The 18238-nt window shown below is 40.2% G+C and overlaps 1 protein-coding gene across 1 annotated transcript in view; it reads right to left on the reverse strand.

The window, feature by feature from the left end:
- KIF26B (kinesin family member 26B) overlaps positions 1-18238 on the reverse strand; it is a 552553-nt gene that overhangs the window by 56588 nt on the left and 477727 nt on the right. The window contains exon 10 of the mRNA XM_033196023.1: positions 4725-4884. Coding sequence (XP_033051914.1) covers positions 4725-4884 — 160 coding nt within the window. The remainder of the gene's footprint in view (positions 1-4724; positions 4885-18238) is intronic.

Consider the following 18238-nt stretch of genomic DNA (forward strand, 5'->3'; position numbering starts at 1 on the left):
CCTGCTGCCACAAGTGCGACCCGCAGGTGCCAGCACCCCACCCTCTCTTGGAACAGAAGAAGCGCTTGCATTTGGAAAAAGCCGCCTCTACTTATGAAGTGTCATTTCCTTTCAAGTCACTGACTTGAACCTGAGCTTCCAGTGCTGCCTGCTGCTTTGAATGAACGGCTGTGCTCCGAGGCTACAAGCTTCAAGATGACCTTGGTTCCTGATTCCTCACTGGGCCCTTAGGAGGAAAAGAGTTCCCTTCATAGCCCCTGAGGGTGGACGTGCTCGTTGCTTTTGTGGAACACAGACTTCTGGAAGTGGATGCTGCCTGTGGTGTTTGCTTGTGGCCTGCAGCTTTGCGATCCACCACAGAGAGGAGGAGGCGAGCTCAGCACAGCTGCTGAGACCCAAAGTGCCTCAGTGACTGATCTCAACAAACAAGGATTAGGTCTGGATCTGAACCATAGACCAAACCCGTAAGAGGGAGGTGCCGCGACGGATGGCTATGTAGCCATCATTTCCACGACGGGATGGCTATGTAGCACCATTTTTCAAGATGACTGGGAGAAGCATCTCAGACAGGCACGACATGAGAGGGCCATAGAATGACTTTCACGAGTTCTTGTTAAAGGGCAGCCAAGACATTAGCAACTAGCTGTTGTTTAGAAACTTAGTGTTTAGAAACACTGAGTTGGCAAATAAGCAAACAGGTCATATGACCCACTAAAGGAATTCTTTCTCCATATGGAGTAGCAGTTATAAATGAAGGTAAATGCTTCAGGGCTTGCAGGAGCCCTGCGTGAAAGGTGTGGTTTCTAAGAGTCCGTGCCCTTTGCAAGGCAACATCTAAGAGAACCAGAAATTCTATTTTTGAAAGAAGTGGGTCGCGGTTAGAATCTGAGTCTCGAAAGGCTGCAGTCCTTCAGATGAGCTGGGATGTAACACGCTTTAGCCGAAGCTCAGTTCACCCTGACAGATCCTTGCGGCAGTTCTTCTGGGGGCCAACTCCTGTGGGGTGTGCCTGAAACACTGGGTTTCGGCCTGAGAAGTCATTTCAATGCTTCTGCCTATTTTTTCTTATCCATTAAATGGGAAGACTCCTAGCACCTTGGTGCCCAAGAGCAGTAAGGAACAGCAAATGACTGTACCGAATAAAGAAGATTTGCAAATGCACTGTCAGAATGCTCAAATGAGGGCAGGGTTCCCTAGATGTGGAGGCTCTCAGAAATTAGAGAGTAATTTGTGCAGCCTGTCAGTGCAGAACTAATGAGGGGCTGGAGTCCTTGGTGGTCTCCCTGCCTTTCCTGCATGCTTTTCTGAATGGTGCCACTGTTTAGGGCCGACTTACGGCACCTGGACTGGCCAGCAAGCCTGTGCCGTGCAATGTGCCTGTGCCATGTAATGGCTGAGGTTGGAAACCTGCTCCACGTCTCTTGCATCTTCAAGGGCAATATCATTTGCAAAGTCCCATTCAGCGCACATAGAGGGTGCCTGTGGGAATGCCTGGGATGGGTCATGAATCCAGACTCACTTTCCGGCTTTGCTCACATGACAAATAGCCTGGTAAAATGATGAAGAGGAATGAAGACAGGCTACAGCCCCTCTGTGCACATGCCAGTGAATTTCCCAGGAGCAAGCACACGTAACGCAGGTTCCAAGCACAGAGATGTCTGGGGAGACAAATGGAGAGGTAGTGGGATGTCTGTGTTTTGGGGGTGGGGCAAGGAAGAGAAGATGGAATTTGGTTTTCTATCTTTGTTTCTATTTTTCTTCCCCGTAAGTGAGCAGGAGGAGTAACAGGAAACCGCAAGGGCAGGAAGCTTCCCACTGTCTAAGGAGCGCATTGCAAAGACAAGGCTGACACCCTGGAGGTGTTTAGTATGCTAACAAAATGCCGCATAATGTGGCTTCAGAGCGCCCAGGGAATACCAGAAATCTGGGCCTTCCTGCTGTGCTGGGCTCCCCTGCCGTGCAGAGCAAAGGCAGCTCCGACTTTAGAGAGCTTGATGAGAAGGGGGCGTGGGTCTGCAGCTCGGAACTGTCAAGGCCTCTGAGGCTGTGAAAAGGGAGGCAGTTTGATCCCGCCACCCACTGGCCAGGTGATTTGAGTAAATCTTCACCTTATCTTTCTGTACCTCAAAAGAGGACGGTTTCTAATTGATGAATCACTTTGTAAATGTAAATTCGCAGGTGCTCAATATTGAATCTAGGCTGTGGCCCAGATTCAGAGAAAACATGACGGCAAGGGTCTTTTTAAGATCACGCACAATAAAGGGCGTTAAGGACACTGAGGGGTGGCAGAACAAATGCACCGACCAGTGGATGTTTCGGGGAGGACAGTGCTGGCTGGACAGCCAGGCCGCCACGTTTCCGGCACCATGTAACCCAGCAAGGTCTCGATGAGGTGTGTTAGGCAGGGCAGGGCAAGGACAGCTGGTGAGTCTGTACCCATGCCATCAATAGCTCAACCAGGCCACGGGACAGCTCCAGGATTGGGTCTTGTGCTGAGACCACATGGATGCTAGTCTGTGCTTGAGACACAGAAACACTTTAATGATCACTCTCTCAGTGCCACAATAGAAGGAAGGGGATTCCTGGAATGAAGGCAGGCAGCTGTCTGCAGGGACTGGTGAGTGCAGGTGTCTCCCAGGAGCGCAGGTGGCCAGGTGGTAGGGCCAGCATGTTAAAAATATGCTTAATTAACGACAGGCTTGAACAATTCATACAAATTTTTTCTTTTTTCTTTTTTTTTTTTTTTTTTTTTTGAGACAGCGTCTCACTCTGTTGCCCAGGCTGGTACAGTAGCGTGATCTCAACTCACTGCAGCCTCTGCCTCCTGGGCTCAAGTGACCCTTCCACCTCAGCCTCCCAAGCAGCTGGGACTATAAGCATGCAACACCACGCCCGGCTGATTTTTGTAGAGACAGATTTTAGCCATGTGGCCCAGGCTGGTCTCAAACTACTGGGCTCAAGCAATCCTCCCGCCTCAGCCTCCCAAAGTGCTGGAAATACAGGTGTGAGCCACCACACTGGGCCATAAAAACAATTTTTAATGTTTCCCTACTCATTTATAATAAAACCCAACTCTAACTAAGTTACTTTAAATTAAAAATAGTTTCATGTTTACATGCATCTATGTTCTCACCATCAATTCAACAACTATTTATAGAAATCATAAAAGCATGTCGCCCTGCAGAAACAGTGGAAAACCTATAAGTAAAATATGTAATCGATGACCTCCCAATAAGGTGCAATTTGGAATTTTATTTACACCATGATCTATGAAGTTATGACATTAACAGGCATGATTCTCATTTTATGAAAACCAGTGAGGGCCAGTAACTCTTGCCTTCATCTCCAGCTCCAACGGTTGCCCTCCCCTGCCCTTTCTCCCCACCCGTTGAATTTATTCAACTACAGAATTGACATCAAATGAAACTCTATAATTCTTCAACTTCAAAATGTTTTCCTATAGAAAAGTGTTGTTACAAGAGCTGGGAAAACCATTTCTGGGTTTATCCAACTAGGATTCCAAATTTCTAGAAATGAGATGGACAGGATTGTAACCCCCATTTAAGCTCCTAAAGTCAGTCCATAGGGTTGAGGGAAAGAAAAACTCCAGCACTCATCCTGAATCTTGGTAATTACAGAATATACTGCTCGACTTTTTCCTCCCACACAAGTAACTTAGGTTTTGTAGGATTTTTACACATAAAACCATGAATCCACATACAGTTAGTTAATCCTCATGGCAACCTTGTAAGGTCTGTGTTTTTTTCCCTTTAAATAGGTGAGGATAGGCTTGACCAGACAGGTGTTACCAGACTTTCATCAGAGGTTATTGGCCATAGTGTCCTAAATTCTACAATAAACTTTTATACATGTTTTATCATTTTGAGCCTTATATTTCTGTGATGTAAGTAGCATGTATAGCTTTAGCCCTCATTTTAGGAAGAATGAAGGTTCATGCAGCTAGTAAGAGGCTCAGCTGGGCCTTGGCAGAAGCCTGGACAGCCAGTCAATGGCCCGCCACCACACGGTCCAATGAGAACGCTTAGTTGGGATGATGGTGGTGGAGTGGCTTTGTCTCTGCCAGACATAGGAGCGGCTATAATTTAATTGTCTTGGAGCAGCAATAAAGAGACAGGAAGGATCCTGGAAGTGACTAAACATTTGCATGGGAAGGCGGGTGCTAATTCTCCCAGCTTTCTAAACTCCCTAGATGGGGCTGCCAGATAAAATACATGACACCAGGAGTGTCCCACGCAATGTTGGGGTGCATACTTATAATACAACCTTATTTGTTGGTTATCTGAAATTCGAATTTGCCTGGATATCCTGTATTTTTTTGGTTGAGTCTGGTGGCCCTACCCCTAAGGGTAAGCCAGTCTTCCACCCTCATTTTCATCACTATGAAACAGGCGCATCTTTCTTATGGTGACAATGACCCACCCCCTTCAGTTGCGAGTGGAGAACGCAACTGAGATAATTGCCTATTTTCCTCTAATTTGAGCAGCCTCAAGTTAGAACTGGAATAGATTTAAGTATTTCCAAAAGTTTTGAATGGGGGAGATCATACATTGCACAACTGTTAGCTAAGGCTGGTCTCTGGCACCGAACTTAGAATGGGGTCCAGGCTGTCCTTCTGTGGCACACCTCTCCCCAGATAGCACTGAGCCAAGTGTCCTACACCATGCTTACCCCCACCGCATTCTTTGAGTAGAAGCGCCACTTACTTGTATGGAATGTGTTTGCTGCCATTGACGAGAGCCAGGATGACATTGCCCAGAGCAGACAGCGAGAGGCACAGTCCTGAGCCTCCTTCTCGATTTTTGCTAAGAGCTTTCACACAGCTGCCGAGATCAATGAGATGCAGGCGGCTGCGACCTCCAGACACTGCCACATAAGAGAAGATAAAAGAGAAATGGTTAAGTTCTGACAAACACTCATCTGTTCTTCATGTAGCTCCTTGGGAAACCTGAGGAAAAATGAAAAGGAGGAGTAAAAGGTTGAAGTTCTAGGAAACCCCAGCAAAATCATGCTGGGGTTGCAAATAGCATTGGTCCTCTTAAATTCTTGTCACCACACACCACTGACCTTCTAAAGTCTACTGACATTCACACTACAGATAAATGAATTCAAATAATTCTTGCAGGTTGAACTGAATGAGATTTTGGAGAAAATAAATGCCTAATTATAGGAGGCTACATTTCTACCTAAATGCCATTTGAACAGCAGAATTCCGAAACTCATCAAGTTAAAACCTGAATGGCACACGAGTGATTACCAGCTTTGGTTGATCATTATACAGAACCCAACCTAAAGCTCAGCCAGGAATCAGGTTGCAAACCAAAGGCAAAAATCAGGAAGAAATAACAACCAGGTGCAGAGACAGGGAAGACCCAAATATTTGCTGAGTATCTGCCAAGTGCCAGGTGCTGTACAAACATCAGCCTCATTCAATTCCCATGATAAAATCATAAGCTACATACTATTATCCTTTCTGTATTGATGAGAAAATAACAGTTCAGAAAAGAGAAGTAACTTGCCCATGAGTACTTCTGCTGCCAAAGTACCGGGAGACCAAGGTGGCAACAATTTACAAGACAGAGTACTGCAGAGGAAAGAACTCTAGAGATTAGCAGAAGGTCCGTCAAGGGTTCCACTGAGTGCTGATCAGCACATCTGACATAGTCTGGATGTCTGTGCGCTCCAAATCTCATGTTGAAATGTGATCCTCAATGGTGAAGATGGGCTGTCCACCCCCATGGCCCAAACACCTCCCAGCAGGTTCCAACACTGAGAATCACAGGCCTCGTGTGGAAATGTGAGCCTCCGTGTTGGCCTGGTGGGAGGTGTTTGGGTCTTGGCGGTGGAACCCTTGTGAACAGCTTAGTGCCCTTTCCATGGTAATGAGTGAGTTCTTGCTCTTTCACTTCATGCAAAAGCTAGTTGTTTAAAAGAAGCTGGCACCTGCCCCCTTCTCTCTCCTGCTCTCTCCTGCCGTGTCACATGCCGGCTCTCGTTTCACCTTCCACCATCATCGTCAGCGTCCTGAGGCCTCCCCAGAAGCAGACGTTGGTGCCATGCTGGTGCCATGCTTCTTGTATACCTGGCAGAGCTGTGAGCAGCAGAAGCCTCTTTATAAATCACCCAGCCTCAGGTATCCTTTTACAGCAATGCAGAAGGGGCTAACACAACATTCATGTGAGAAAGCTATTCAAGACTCAGACAGGAACCACTTAAGGAGACTGGAGATGGTTTAATTTTACGTATGTTATTCACAAAGCCAGGAATCGCGCCACTTCCTAACAGCCAACCTGGAAAACTTCACGACTCACAGGGCATCGGGTTGAACACCCAGAAGTCTTTTCCATACTTAGCCACAGACTGAGCACTGACCTGATCCCATCTAACACATATTAAAAGCAAAACAAAAAAAAAAAATGATCCAACTGTTTCCAAGGAACACAGCTGCATTCTAAAACAAAGCTTGAGAATATTTACAAAGTAAAGACTCGGGAAAATAAAACCCATAATGAAGAGATCATTGAAACCGACCGAGAATTAGCACAGATGTTAGAACTGACAGAAGCAGCTAGTTATTAAAAGTTATTTCATCTGTATTTCAGACGTTCAAAAAGTTAAGTAGAAACATGGAATATATGTTTAAAAACACACAAAACTGGCCGGGCGCGGTGGCTCACGCCTGTAATCCCAGCACTTTGGGAGGCCGAGACGGGCGGATCACGAGGTCAGGAGATCGAGACCATCCTGGCTAACACGGTGAAACCCTGCCTCTACTAAAAAATACAAAAAACTAGCCGGGCGAGGTGGCGGGCACCTGTAGTCCCAGCTACTCGGGAGGCTGAGGCAGGAGAATGTCGTGAACCTGGGAGGTGGAGCTTGCAGTGAGCCGAGATTGCACCACTGCCCTCCAGCCTGGGCGACAGAGCGAGACTCCGTCTCAAAAAAAAAAAAAAGAGACACAAAACTGAACCTCTAGAGATAAAAACTACAATGTGTGAGATAAAAATATATATACTAGATGAGATGAATGGCAGATTAGATATTGCAGAATGAAAAATCAGCAAATTTGAAGATCTAGCAATAAAACTATTCAGAATAAAGTATACAGGGGAAAAAACAACAACAAATAAAAAACAGGAAAAAAAGAGCTGTAGGACAACTTCAAGTGTCTGCTCTGTGTTATTGGGGCCCCTAAAGGAGAAGACACAGAGTGTGCTACAAATAAAACATTTGAGAAAAATAATGGCTAAAAATTCCCCACATTTAATGATAAACCCATGTATCCAAGAAGCTAAGTGAGCCCCAAGCACAAATGAAGAAACTATATGAAGGCATATCATAACCAAACTGCCCAAAACCAGTGATAGAAAGAAAAATCTTGAAAAGAGCCAGAGGGAAAAAAGCACATTACATATAAAGGAACAAAGACAAGGATGATGGCAGATTTCTCATGAGAAATAATACAGGTGAGAAGACAGTGGAGCAATGTTTTTAAAATACTAAAAACTGTCAAGTTAGAAATATACACCCAACAAAAGTATCATTCCAAAACAAAAGGGAAATAAAGATATTTTTAGACTTAAAAATCCTAAAAGAATTCACCATAAGCAAAAACACCAGGAATATAGACAAAGGAAGGAAGAGCTTTGGAAATGATAACCACATGGGTAAATATGTAATTTTCATTACTTTAAATCTCTTTAAAAGATTATTATTAAAAAAAAATCACAATGTAATGTGTGAGTAACATATGTAAAATTAAAATTTTTGATAGCAGTAACGCAAAAGTCAGAGGGGAGAAATGGAAGTATACTATTGTAAGGTTTTTATTCCTTATATAAGTGGTATAATATCACTTTAAATTAGATTGTGGTAACTTAAACATGTATGTTACAAACACTAAAGCAATAATTAAACAATAAAAGTAATAGCTAATAAACCCACAAAAGATAGAAATTGGAACCATTTAAATGTTTAATAAATCCAAAAGAAGGCAGAAGAAAAGGAAAGATCAGATGGGACAAATAGAAAACAGAAAAGTAATATTTTGAACCAAACTATATCAATAATCACATGAAATTGAAATAGTCTAAAATACCCTTATTAAAAGGCAAAAATCGTCAGATTGGATAAAAAAGTGAGGCACTACTATATGCTTCCTATGAGAAATGCACTTCAAATAGAAATAAACAATAGTTTAAACATGTGGATAAGGCAAACAGTAACCCTAAGAGTTGGAGTGAATCTACCAGTATTAGACAAAAGAGGTTGAAGACAGTCAAAGACGTATCCCATTTATGCTAAGACCTGCAGGGAAGCATGTCCAGCACCTCCTGCTGCAGTCATGGAACTATCCTATTGATGCAGTGTCCTCCTGGGAAAGACATACCTTCAGATACAAGACTGGGCTCTCTAGCTTCTGTCCCACAGCAGATCCCAAGGGGGCCCAGTCACAGCTCCAGACCCTCTCTGCAGTCAGATAACTATTCTACCTGTACAGGAACTTGCTGGGTGACACACACCCCTCTGAGCTGAGACTGAGCCCTTCAGTGTCTGTCCCACAGCAGATCCCAAGAGGGCCCGGATTCTGCTCTAGCTCCTCCTGCTGATAGTTGGGGAACTATCTCGTCTATGCAGGGATTTACTAGAAGATACATGCCCATTTGAGCCAATGTCCCAGGTATGCCAGCCTCTATTCTTTTTTTTTGAGATGGAATCTCGCTCTGTCCCCCAGGCTGGAGTGCAGTGGTGCAATCTCGGCTCACCGCAAGCTTTGCCTCCCCAGTTCACGCCATTCTCCTGCCTCAGCCTCCTGTGTGGCTGGGACTACAGGCGCCTGGCCAGCCTCCATCTTATAGCGGATGCTGAGGAGGCCCGGTCTTGGCTTTAGCTCCTCCTGTTATGGGTAAGAAACTACTTCACTTGTGCAGAGACTTGCTGAGTAACATAGGCCTGTCTCAGCCAATGAGAAAGGCCCATCAGCCTCCTTCTCACAGCAGATCCTGAAGGGGTCTAGTCTGAACTTCTGGCTCTCTTGCTATAGTTGGGGACCCAGCCTACCTGTGCAGAGGCCTGCTGGGAAGTATCCTGGTCTGGGACACTAGGACAGTCTTCAAGATTCAGGTCCCTGGCGGCCAGTGTTCCCACATAATACAAGTACTGTCCTTGGATCTTCCCTAGGTCCATTTGGCCCAGAAAGCCATTGTGAGACTCACAGCAAGCCTGGGAATAGAGTATCCTCTAGTGCTGAGATGACTGTGGTGATCACAGACAGGGAACACAATAGTCAGTGGGCTTAGAATCCCTGGAAGACCCTCTGAAGAAGTACAGGCACAAACAAAGCCAGACTAGGAAGACTAAAATATTTAATCTCTCAATGTGTAGCTATCATCATACTTCAAAAGCATCAAGAACATTCAGGGAAATACAATGTCAAAGGGACAAAGTAAGGCACCAAGACTGGCCCTAAAGTGAGGAAAATGTGTGATCTCTCAGACAAATAATTCAAAATAGTAGTTTTAGGGAAACTCAGTGAACCTCAAGAAAGCTCAGAGAAACATCTCAGAGAAAGTTCACAGAAAAATTTAAAAAATAAAATTAAATAGAAATCCTGGAGGTAAAAAATTCAATAAATGAAATGAAAAATGCAATACAGCATAGCAGAGGAATTGATCAAAAAGAAGAAAGGATCAGTGACTTCAAAGACAGACTATTTGAAAATACACAGTCAGAAGAGAAAAAAAAAAAGACGAAGAAATGAACAAAGCTTTTGGGACCTATGGACCAATATCAAAAGAGCAAATATTTGGGTTAGTGGAGTTAAAGAGAGAACTGAAAAAGACAAGAGGTAGCAAGCTTATTCAAAGAAATAACACAGGCTGGGCACGGTGGCTCAAGCCTGTAATCCCAGCACTTTGGGAGGCCGAGGCAGGCGGATCACGAGGTCAGGAGATTGAGACCATCCTGGCTAACACGGTGAAACCCTGTCTCTACTAAAAAATACAAAAAATTAGCTGGGCGAGGTGGCGGGCGCCTGTAGTCCCAGCTACTCGGGAGGCTGAGGCAGGAGAATGGCGTGAACCCGGGAGGCGGAGCTTGCAGTGAGCTGAGATCCGGCCACTGCACTCCAGCCCGGGCGACAGAGCGAGACTCCATCTCAAAAAAAAAAAAGAAAATAAGTAATCAAATGGCAGTAGGAAGGCCTTACCTATCAATAATAACATGGAATGTATATGGACTAAATTCTCCAAATAAAAGACATGGAGTGGCTGAATGGATTAATAAATAAGACCCAACTATATGTTGCCTACAATAAACACACTTCGCCTATAGATACACACATATACTAACAGTGAAGGTATGGGAAAGGCATTCCATACAAATGGAAACCAAAAATGATCAAGACTAGCTATACTTCGATCAGATAAAATAGACTTTAAGTTAAAAACTACATAAAGAAACAAAGGAAATTATTATATAATAATTCAGCAAGGAGTCAATTCTGAAAGAGGATATAACAATTATAAATATATGACCAAATAGCAGGAGATATATATATATATATATATATATATAGAGAGAGAGAGAGAGAGAGAGAGAGAGAGAGAGAGAGAGAGCGCGCGCAAATATTAGTAGATCTAAACAGGAGAGGTAGACTACAATACAAAAACAGTAAGAAACTTCAACACCTCACTTTTGGCAATGGATGGATCATTCAGGCAGAAAAATCAACAAAGAAACCTCAGAATTAAACAATACTCTAGACCAAATGGACCTAACAGATATTCACAAAACATTTTACTCAACTGCTGCAAAATACACATTCTTCTCATCAGTACATGAAACATTCTCCAGGACAGACCATATGATAGGCCACAAAACATGTCTCAACAAGCTGTAAAAAGTCAAAATCATATCAACTATCTTTTCTAACCACAGCAGAATAAACCTATAAATTAATAACAAGAAATGTTGGAAACTATTCAGATACATGGAAATTGAATAACATGGTCCTGGATGACCAATGGGTCAATGAAGAAATTAAGAATGAAGTTTAAAAAGTTCTTGAAACAAATGAAAATGGAAATACAACACACCAGAACCCATGGGATATAGAAAAAGTAGCACTAAGGGAGAGGTCGACAGCAATAAATACCTACATTAAAAATATAGACTCCAAATATAAACAACCTAATGTTGCACCTCAATGAACAAGAAAAAAAAAACAAACCAAACCTAAAATTAGTAGGAAAAAATGAGTAAAGATGGAGCAGAAATAAATGAAATTGAGACTAAAATAATACGAAAAACCCCAACAAAATAAAACGTTTGTTTTTTGAAAAGCAACAAAATTTTAAAACCTTCAGTTAGACTAAGAAAAAACAGAAGATCCAACTAAATAAAGTCAGAGATGAAAAAGATGACATTACAACTGATACTACAGGTACACAAAGGATCACTAGCAACCATTATGAATAACTATATGCCAATAAATTGGAAAATCTAGGAAAAAATGGATAAATTCCTGGAAACATACAACCTACCAAAACTCAACTGTGAAGAAATAAAAACCTGAATAGGCCAATAACAAGTAATCAATTGAAACAGTAATAAAAAGTCTCCCATCAAAGAGAAGCCAGGGAACTGATAGATTTACTGCTGAAATCTACCAAACATTTAAAGAATAACTAATACCAATTCTACTCAAGCTATTTTTAACAAGTGAAGAGGAGGAAATACTTCCAAACTCATCCCAGAAGGCCATCTGACCTGATTTGCAAAACTAAAGATAACAAAAGAAAACTACAGGACAATATTTCTGATAAAAAGAGGCAAAAATCCTCAACAAAATACCAATAAACAGAAGACAGCAATATATTAAAAAGACCATTCACCATAATCAAGTAGGATTCATCCCTGTGATGCAAGGATAGTTCAACATATGTAAGTCAATAAGTTTAAAACATCACATCAACAGAATCAAGGAAAAAAATATGAATTACTTCAATAGATGCCGGAAAGGTAGTCAATAAAATTCAACATCCTTTTGTGATAAAAATCTTCAACAAATTTATAGAAGGAACATACCTCAACAAGATAAGTATCATAGGTGGCACGCTCACAGCTTACGTCATACTAAATAAGTTAAAATAGAAAACCTTTCACTAAGATCTGGAATAAGAAAAGGATGCTCAGCAGTGAATTATAAACTGTAATTATTCAATATAGTGCTGGAATTCCTAGCCAGCACAATAGGGCAAGGGAAAAAAATAAAGGGGATCCAAATTAGAAAGGAAGAAGTCCAATTATTCTTGTTTGTAGATGACATGATCTTATATTTAGAAAAATCTAAAGATTCCACCAAAAAACTTTTAGAACTGATGAGTTTAATAAAGTTGTAGGATATGAAATAAACACACAACCTAATATTGCACCACAATGAACTAGAAAGAGAAATCAAGAAAGCAATCACATTTACAATAGCTACAAAAACATACCTAGTAAAAATTCAACCGAAGAAGTGAAAGATCTCTACAAGGAAAATTATAAAACGCCAATGAACCAATGAAAGATATTGAAGAGCACAAAAATGGAAAAATATCCCATGCTCATAGATTAGAAGAATCAATATTATTAAAGTGTCTATGCTACCCAAAGTAATCTACAGATTCAATGCAATCCCTATCAAAATACTCATGATTCTTCACAGAAATAGAAAAGAAAAATCTTAAAATTCTTATGGAATCACAAAAGACCCGCAGTAGATAAATCAATACTGACCAAAAATAACCAAGCTGGAAACATCACATTATCTGATTTCAAATTATATTACAAAGCTATAGTAAGCAAATAGTATAGCACTGGCATAAAAACAGACACATAGACCAATGGAATACAATAGAAAACCCAGAAATAAATCCATGCACTTACAGCCAACTCATTTTTGACAAAGGCACCTATAACACACATTGGGGAAGGGACAATCTCTTTAATAAATGGTGCTGGGAAAACTGGATATTCATATGCAGAAGAATGAAACTAGATCTTCATCTTTTACCACATTATAAAAATCAACTCAAAATGGACTTAAATTTAAACCTGAAACTATGAAACTGCTGGAAGAAAACACTGGGGAGATACTACAGGACATCTGTCTGGCAAATATTTTGGGGGTAAGACCTCAAAAACATAGGCAATAAAAGCAAAAACAGACAAGTGGGATTACATCAAGCTAAAAAGCTTCTACACAGAACAGGAAACAACAAAGTGAAAAGATAACCTACATATGGAATATGGGAGAAAAATTTGCAAACTATTTGAAAAGGGATTAATAACCAGAATATATGAGGAATTCAAACCACTTGATGGGCCAAAACCCCCCAAATAATCCAATTAAAAATGAGCAAAAGACCTGAATGGACATTCATCAGAAGAAGACATACAAATGGCCAAAAAGTATGTGAAAAAATGTTCAGCATCACTAATCATCAGGGAAGTGCAAATCAAAACCTTAATGAGCTATCATCTCACCTCAGTTACCGTGGCTATTATCAAAATGACAAAAAACAAATACTGGAGAGGATGCAGGAAATGGGGAATGCTCACACACTTGGTGGGAATGTAAATTAGTACAGCCATCATGGAAAACATTCTGGAGGTTTCTCAAAAAACTTAAAAGTAGAACTACCATATGATCCAGCAATCCTACTGCTGAGTATATATCCAAAGTAAAAGAAATCAATATATCAAAGAGGTATCTGCACTCCCATGTGTATTGCAGCACTGTTCACAACAGCCAAAATATAGAATTAGCCTAAGTGTCCATCAGTGGGTAAATGAATAAAGAAAATGTGATACACACACACAATGGAATATTATTCAGCCATAAAAATAATGGAATCCTGTCATTTTAAGTAACACAGATGAACTTGGAAGTCATTATGTTAAATGAAATAAGTCAGGTATGGAAAGATAAATATCCCATGTTGTCACTCTTATGTGGGAGCTACAAAAGTGGATCTCATGGAGATAGAGAGTAGAAGAGTGGGTACCAGAGGCTGGGAAGGGAAGGGCAGAGGGTAGGATAAAGAGAAATTGGTTAGTAGGCACAAACATACAGTTAGGTAAAAGGAATTAGTTTTAGTATTCAATAGGACAGTAGAAGAACTATAGTTAATAATAAACATTCCCAACAAAAAGCAAAGATCAATGTGTGAGGTGATGAATATCCCAATTATCCTAATTTGATCACTATACATTGTATACATGCATCAAAATATCATGTGTACTCCAAAAATATGGACAACTATGATATACAATTTAAAAATGCCAAAAAGACTGAAGATGAAAAATGTTGTTAGAGTCAAAAAAGAATGTTCTATAACGATAAATGAGAATTCATTATTAAGTGGTCATAATAAAAAAATTTATGTGGCTAATGTTCTAATCCATGAAGAACAATCTGATAGAACTGCATGAAGAAACAGACAAGTCTAATTATAGTTGGCAATTTCAAATACCCCCATCTCAAAATTGATATGACAAGTAGACAGAAAACCATAAGGATATCGATTTGAACAATACTATCAAATATCTACTTGACACAGAACATTCAACCCAACAATAGCAGAACAGACATTCTTTTGAAGTGCACACAAGACATTTACCAAGATACACAGTATTGTGGTCCACAGAACAAGTCTAAATAAATGTTAAGGATTCGTATCACTCAAAGCATGTTCTCTGATACAATGGAATCAAATTAGAAGTCAATGTAGAACAATATCTGAAAAATCTCCAAATATTCTGAAACTCCACAACTTGGCCCCAAACAGCCTATGGTCAAGGAAAAATTCAAAATGAAAATTTTAAAGTGTTTTTAAGTGAATAGAAATGAAAATGCAACCCATCCAAATTTGTGAATATCCCTGAAGATGGGTTAAAATAAAACTTAGAGCATTAAATGCCTATATCAGAAAGCAACCATGGCTTCAAATCAATGACCTCAGCTTCCACCTTAAGAAATTAGAAAAAGATGAGGAAATTATAGACAAAATAATAGCAGAAAGGAAAAAAAAGCAACACAATAGCAGAAATCAATGAAACAGAAAACCAAAAACAATGGAGAAAAATCGATGAAATCAAAAGTTGGTTCTTTGAGAAGATCAACAAAATTTGTAAATCCCTAGCACAAATGATCTGGGAAGAAGAAAGACACAAATGATCAATATCAGGAATGAGACGGCCTAATCTAAAGTTTCTATAGATATCAAAAAGATAATGAACATTATGCTAGTAAATTAAACAATGTATAAGAATGGAAAAATTTCTTGAAAGATACAAAATTCCAAAGCTCACTCAAGAAGTAATATATAATAAAAATGGCCTAGATTCATTAAAGAAATAGAATCTGTAGTTCACAACTTTTCCACACGTAAAGCTCTAGGACCAGATGGAGGCACTGGTAAGTTCTACCCACCATTTAAGGAAGAAATAATAATAGTTCTACTCAAAGTCTTCCTGAAAATAGGAAGAAATACTTTCCAAGTTATACTATACTACTCTGATACCAAAAGCAAACAAATATGTTGTTTGAAAAAAAAAAAAAACAAACAAATCTGCAGACCAATATCCCTCCTGAACATTACCAAAAAAATTCTACATAAAATATTAAAGAACCATATTAGAAAACTGTATCTAGGGCCAGGCATGGTGGCTAACTCCTACAATCTCAGTATTATGGGAGGCTGAGGTGCTTGAGGCCCAAAGTTCAAGACCAGCCTGGGCAACACAGCAATACCTCATCACCACAAGAAAAGTATAAAAAAATTAGGTGGGCAGAGTGGGGCACACTGTAATCCTAGCTACTTGGGAGGCTGAGATGGAAGGAAGGATTGCTTGAGACCAGGAGTTTAAAATTGCAGTGAGCTATGATCATGCCACTGCACTCCAGCCTGGGTGAGAGAGGGAGACCCCAACTCAAAAAAATAAATTGTGTCTAGCAACAAATACAAAGGGTTTTATACCATGAGCAAGTGAGGTTTATTTCAAGAATGCAAGGTTGGTTAACAAAAAAACCTAATCAATATAATTCACCATATTAACAAACTGAAAGGAAAACTATATGATTGTTTCAGTAGATGCAGAAAAAGCATTTACCAAAATTCAGTCATTCCTGATAAAAAATCCTCAGCAATATGTAAGTAGAAGGCAATATCCTCAATTTAATAAAAGGTATCTACTAAAAACTATAGCTAACATCATACTTAATGGTAAAAGACTAAATGCCTCCCCTCTAAGATTAGGAGCAAGACAAGGATGTCCACTCTCACCATTTCCATTTAACATTGTACTGGAAGTCCTAGCCAAGTACAATAAATGAACGATATCCAGATTGGAAAGAAAGTCAAATGTTCTTCATTGTTGACATAGTCACCTATAGAAAATCTAATGGATGAAATCCACAAAAAAGTTACTAGAACTAACAGGTGAGTTTAGGAAGGTTGCAGGATATGAGGTCAATGGACAAAAATCAACTGCATTTCTTTATCATAGTAACAAACCATTAAAAATTAAAATGTAAGGCTGGGGGTGGTACCTCACACCTGTAATCCCAGCATTTTGGGAGGCCAAGGCAGAAGGATCACTTAAGGCCAGGAGTTCAAGACCAGCCTGGTCAACATTGTGAGACCCCATTGCTACAGAAAAATGATACAAAAAGAAATTAGCTGGGTGTGATGTCATGTGCCTATAATCCTGGCTACTCAGGAGGCTGATGTGGCAGATCACCTGAGCCTAGGAATTTGAGGCTGCAGTGAGCTATGACAGTACCACTGCAGTCCAGCCTAGGTGTCACTCTGTCACCCCAACTCAAAAAAAATTAAAAATACCATTTACAACAACGTCAAACACATGATTTAGAGATATGATTAAAATAAGATGTGTACCTAAAAACTAAAATATTGCTGAAAGCTATCCTTAAAAAAAGATGAAATATTGCTGAAAGCTATCCTTAAAAAATGAATGAAAAATAAAGTCTATCCCAAACAAGAAAAAAATGGAGGGAATTCACTACCACTAGACAGGCCCTGTGAGTAATGCTTAAGGGAGTTCTACATCTGGAAGCAAAAGGACAATCACGACCACCGTGAGAACACACAAGACTAAAAAACTCACGGGGAGAGCAGATACATGAATGAGAAAGAGAAAGGAGTCAACCATCACTACAATCAACTACCAAATCATCAAGGTAAGCAATGAAAGAGGAAGAAAGGAACAAAAGATATACAAAACCATCATTAAACAGTTTACAGAATGACAGAAGTAAGTCCTTACCTGTCAATGACATCCTTGAATGTAAACAGTTTAAATTCCTTAAATAAAATACATAGATGAGATGAATGGATTTATTTTTTTAAAAAAAGACCCAACTATATTTTGTCTCCAACAAATGCATTTCATTTGTAAAGATGCACACAGAATGAAAGTACAGCTTTCAAGGGGATGGAAAAAATTATTCCATGAAAACAGAAACCAAAAGTGTGCCAGAGTAGCTATACTTATATCAGACAAAATACAATGTAAGCCCAAAAACATAAAAAGTGACAAATAAGGTCATTATATTAATATAAAGATAAAGGGATCAATTCAGCAGCAGATTATAACAATTGTAAATACATATGCACTCAACACTGCAGCACCCAGATATATTATATAAAACAGTTATTATTAAAGCTAAAGGGATTGACTCCAATGCAGTAATAGTTGAGGCCTCCACCACTCCATTTTATTATTATTTTTGGTATGGGGTCTCACTCTGTCACCCAGGCTGGAGAGCAGTAGCGTGCTCTTGGTTCACTGCAGACTTAATCTCCCAGGTTCAAACGATCCTTCCATCTCGGCCTCCAGAGTAGCTGGCACTAAGGGTGCATGCCACCACACTCAGCTAATTTTTGTATTTTTTCTAGAGACAGAGTTTCACCATATTGCCCAGGCTGGTCTCAAACTCCTGAGCTTGAGTGATTGGCCCACCTTGGCCTTCCAAAGTGCTGCAATTACAGGTGTGAGCCAATGTGCCCGGTCCACCACTCCACTTTAGCACTGGAAACAGATCAACTAGACAGAAAATCAATAAAGAAACATTGAACTTAATCTGCACTACAGACCAAATGGATCTAACAGATATTTGGAGAACATTTCATTCAAGTGCTGCAAAATACAC

The sequence above is a fragment of the Trachypithecus francoisi genome, unplaced genomic scaffold (assembly GCF_009764315.1).
Source record: "Trachypithecus francoisi isolate TF-2019V2 unplaced genomic scaffold, Tfra_2.0 Lachesis_group5, whole genome shotgun sequence".
In the NCBI taxonomy this organism is placed as follows: Eukaryota; Metazoa; Chordata; class Mammalia; order Primates; family Cercopithecidae; genus Trachypithecus; species Trachypithecus francoisi.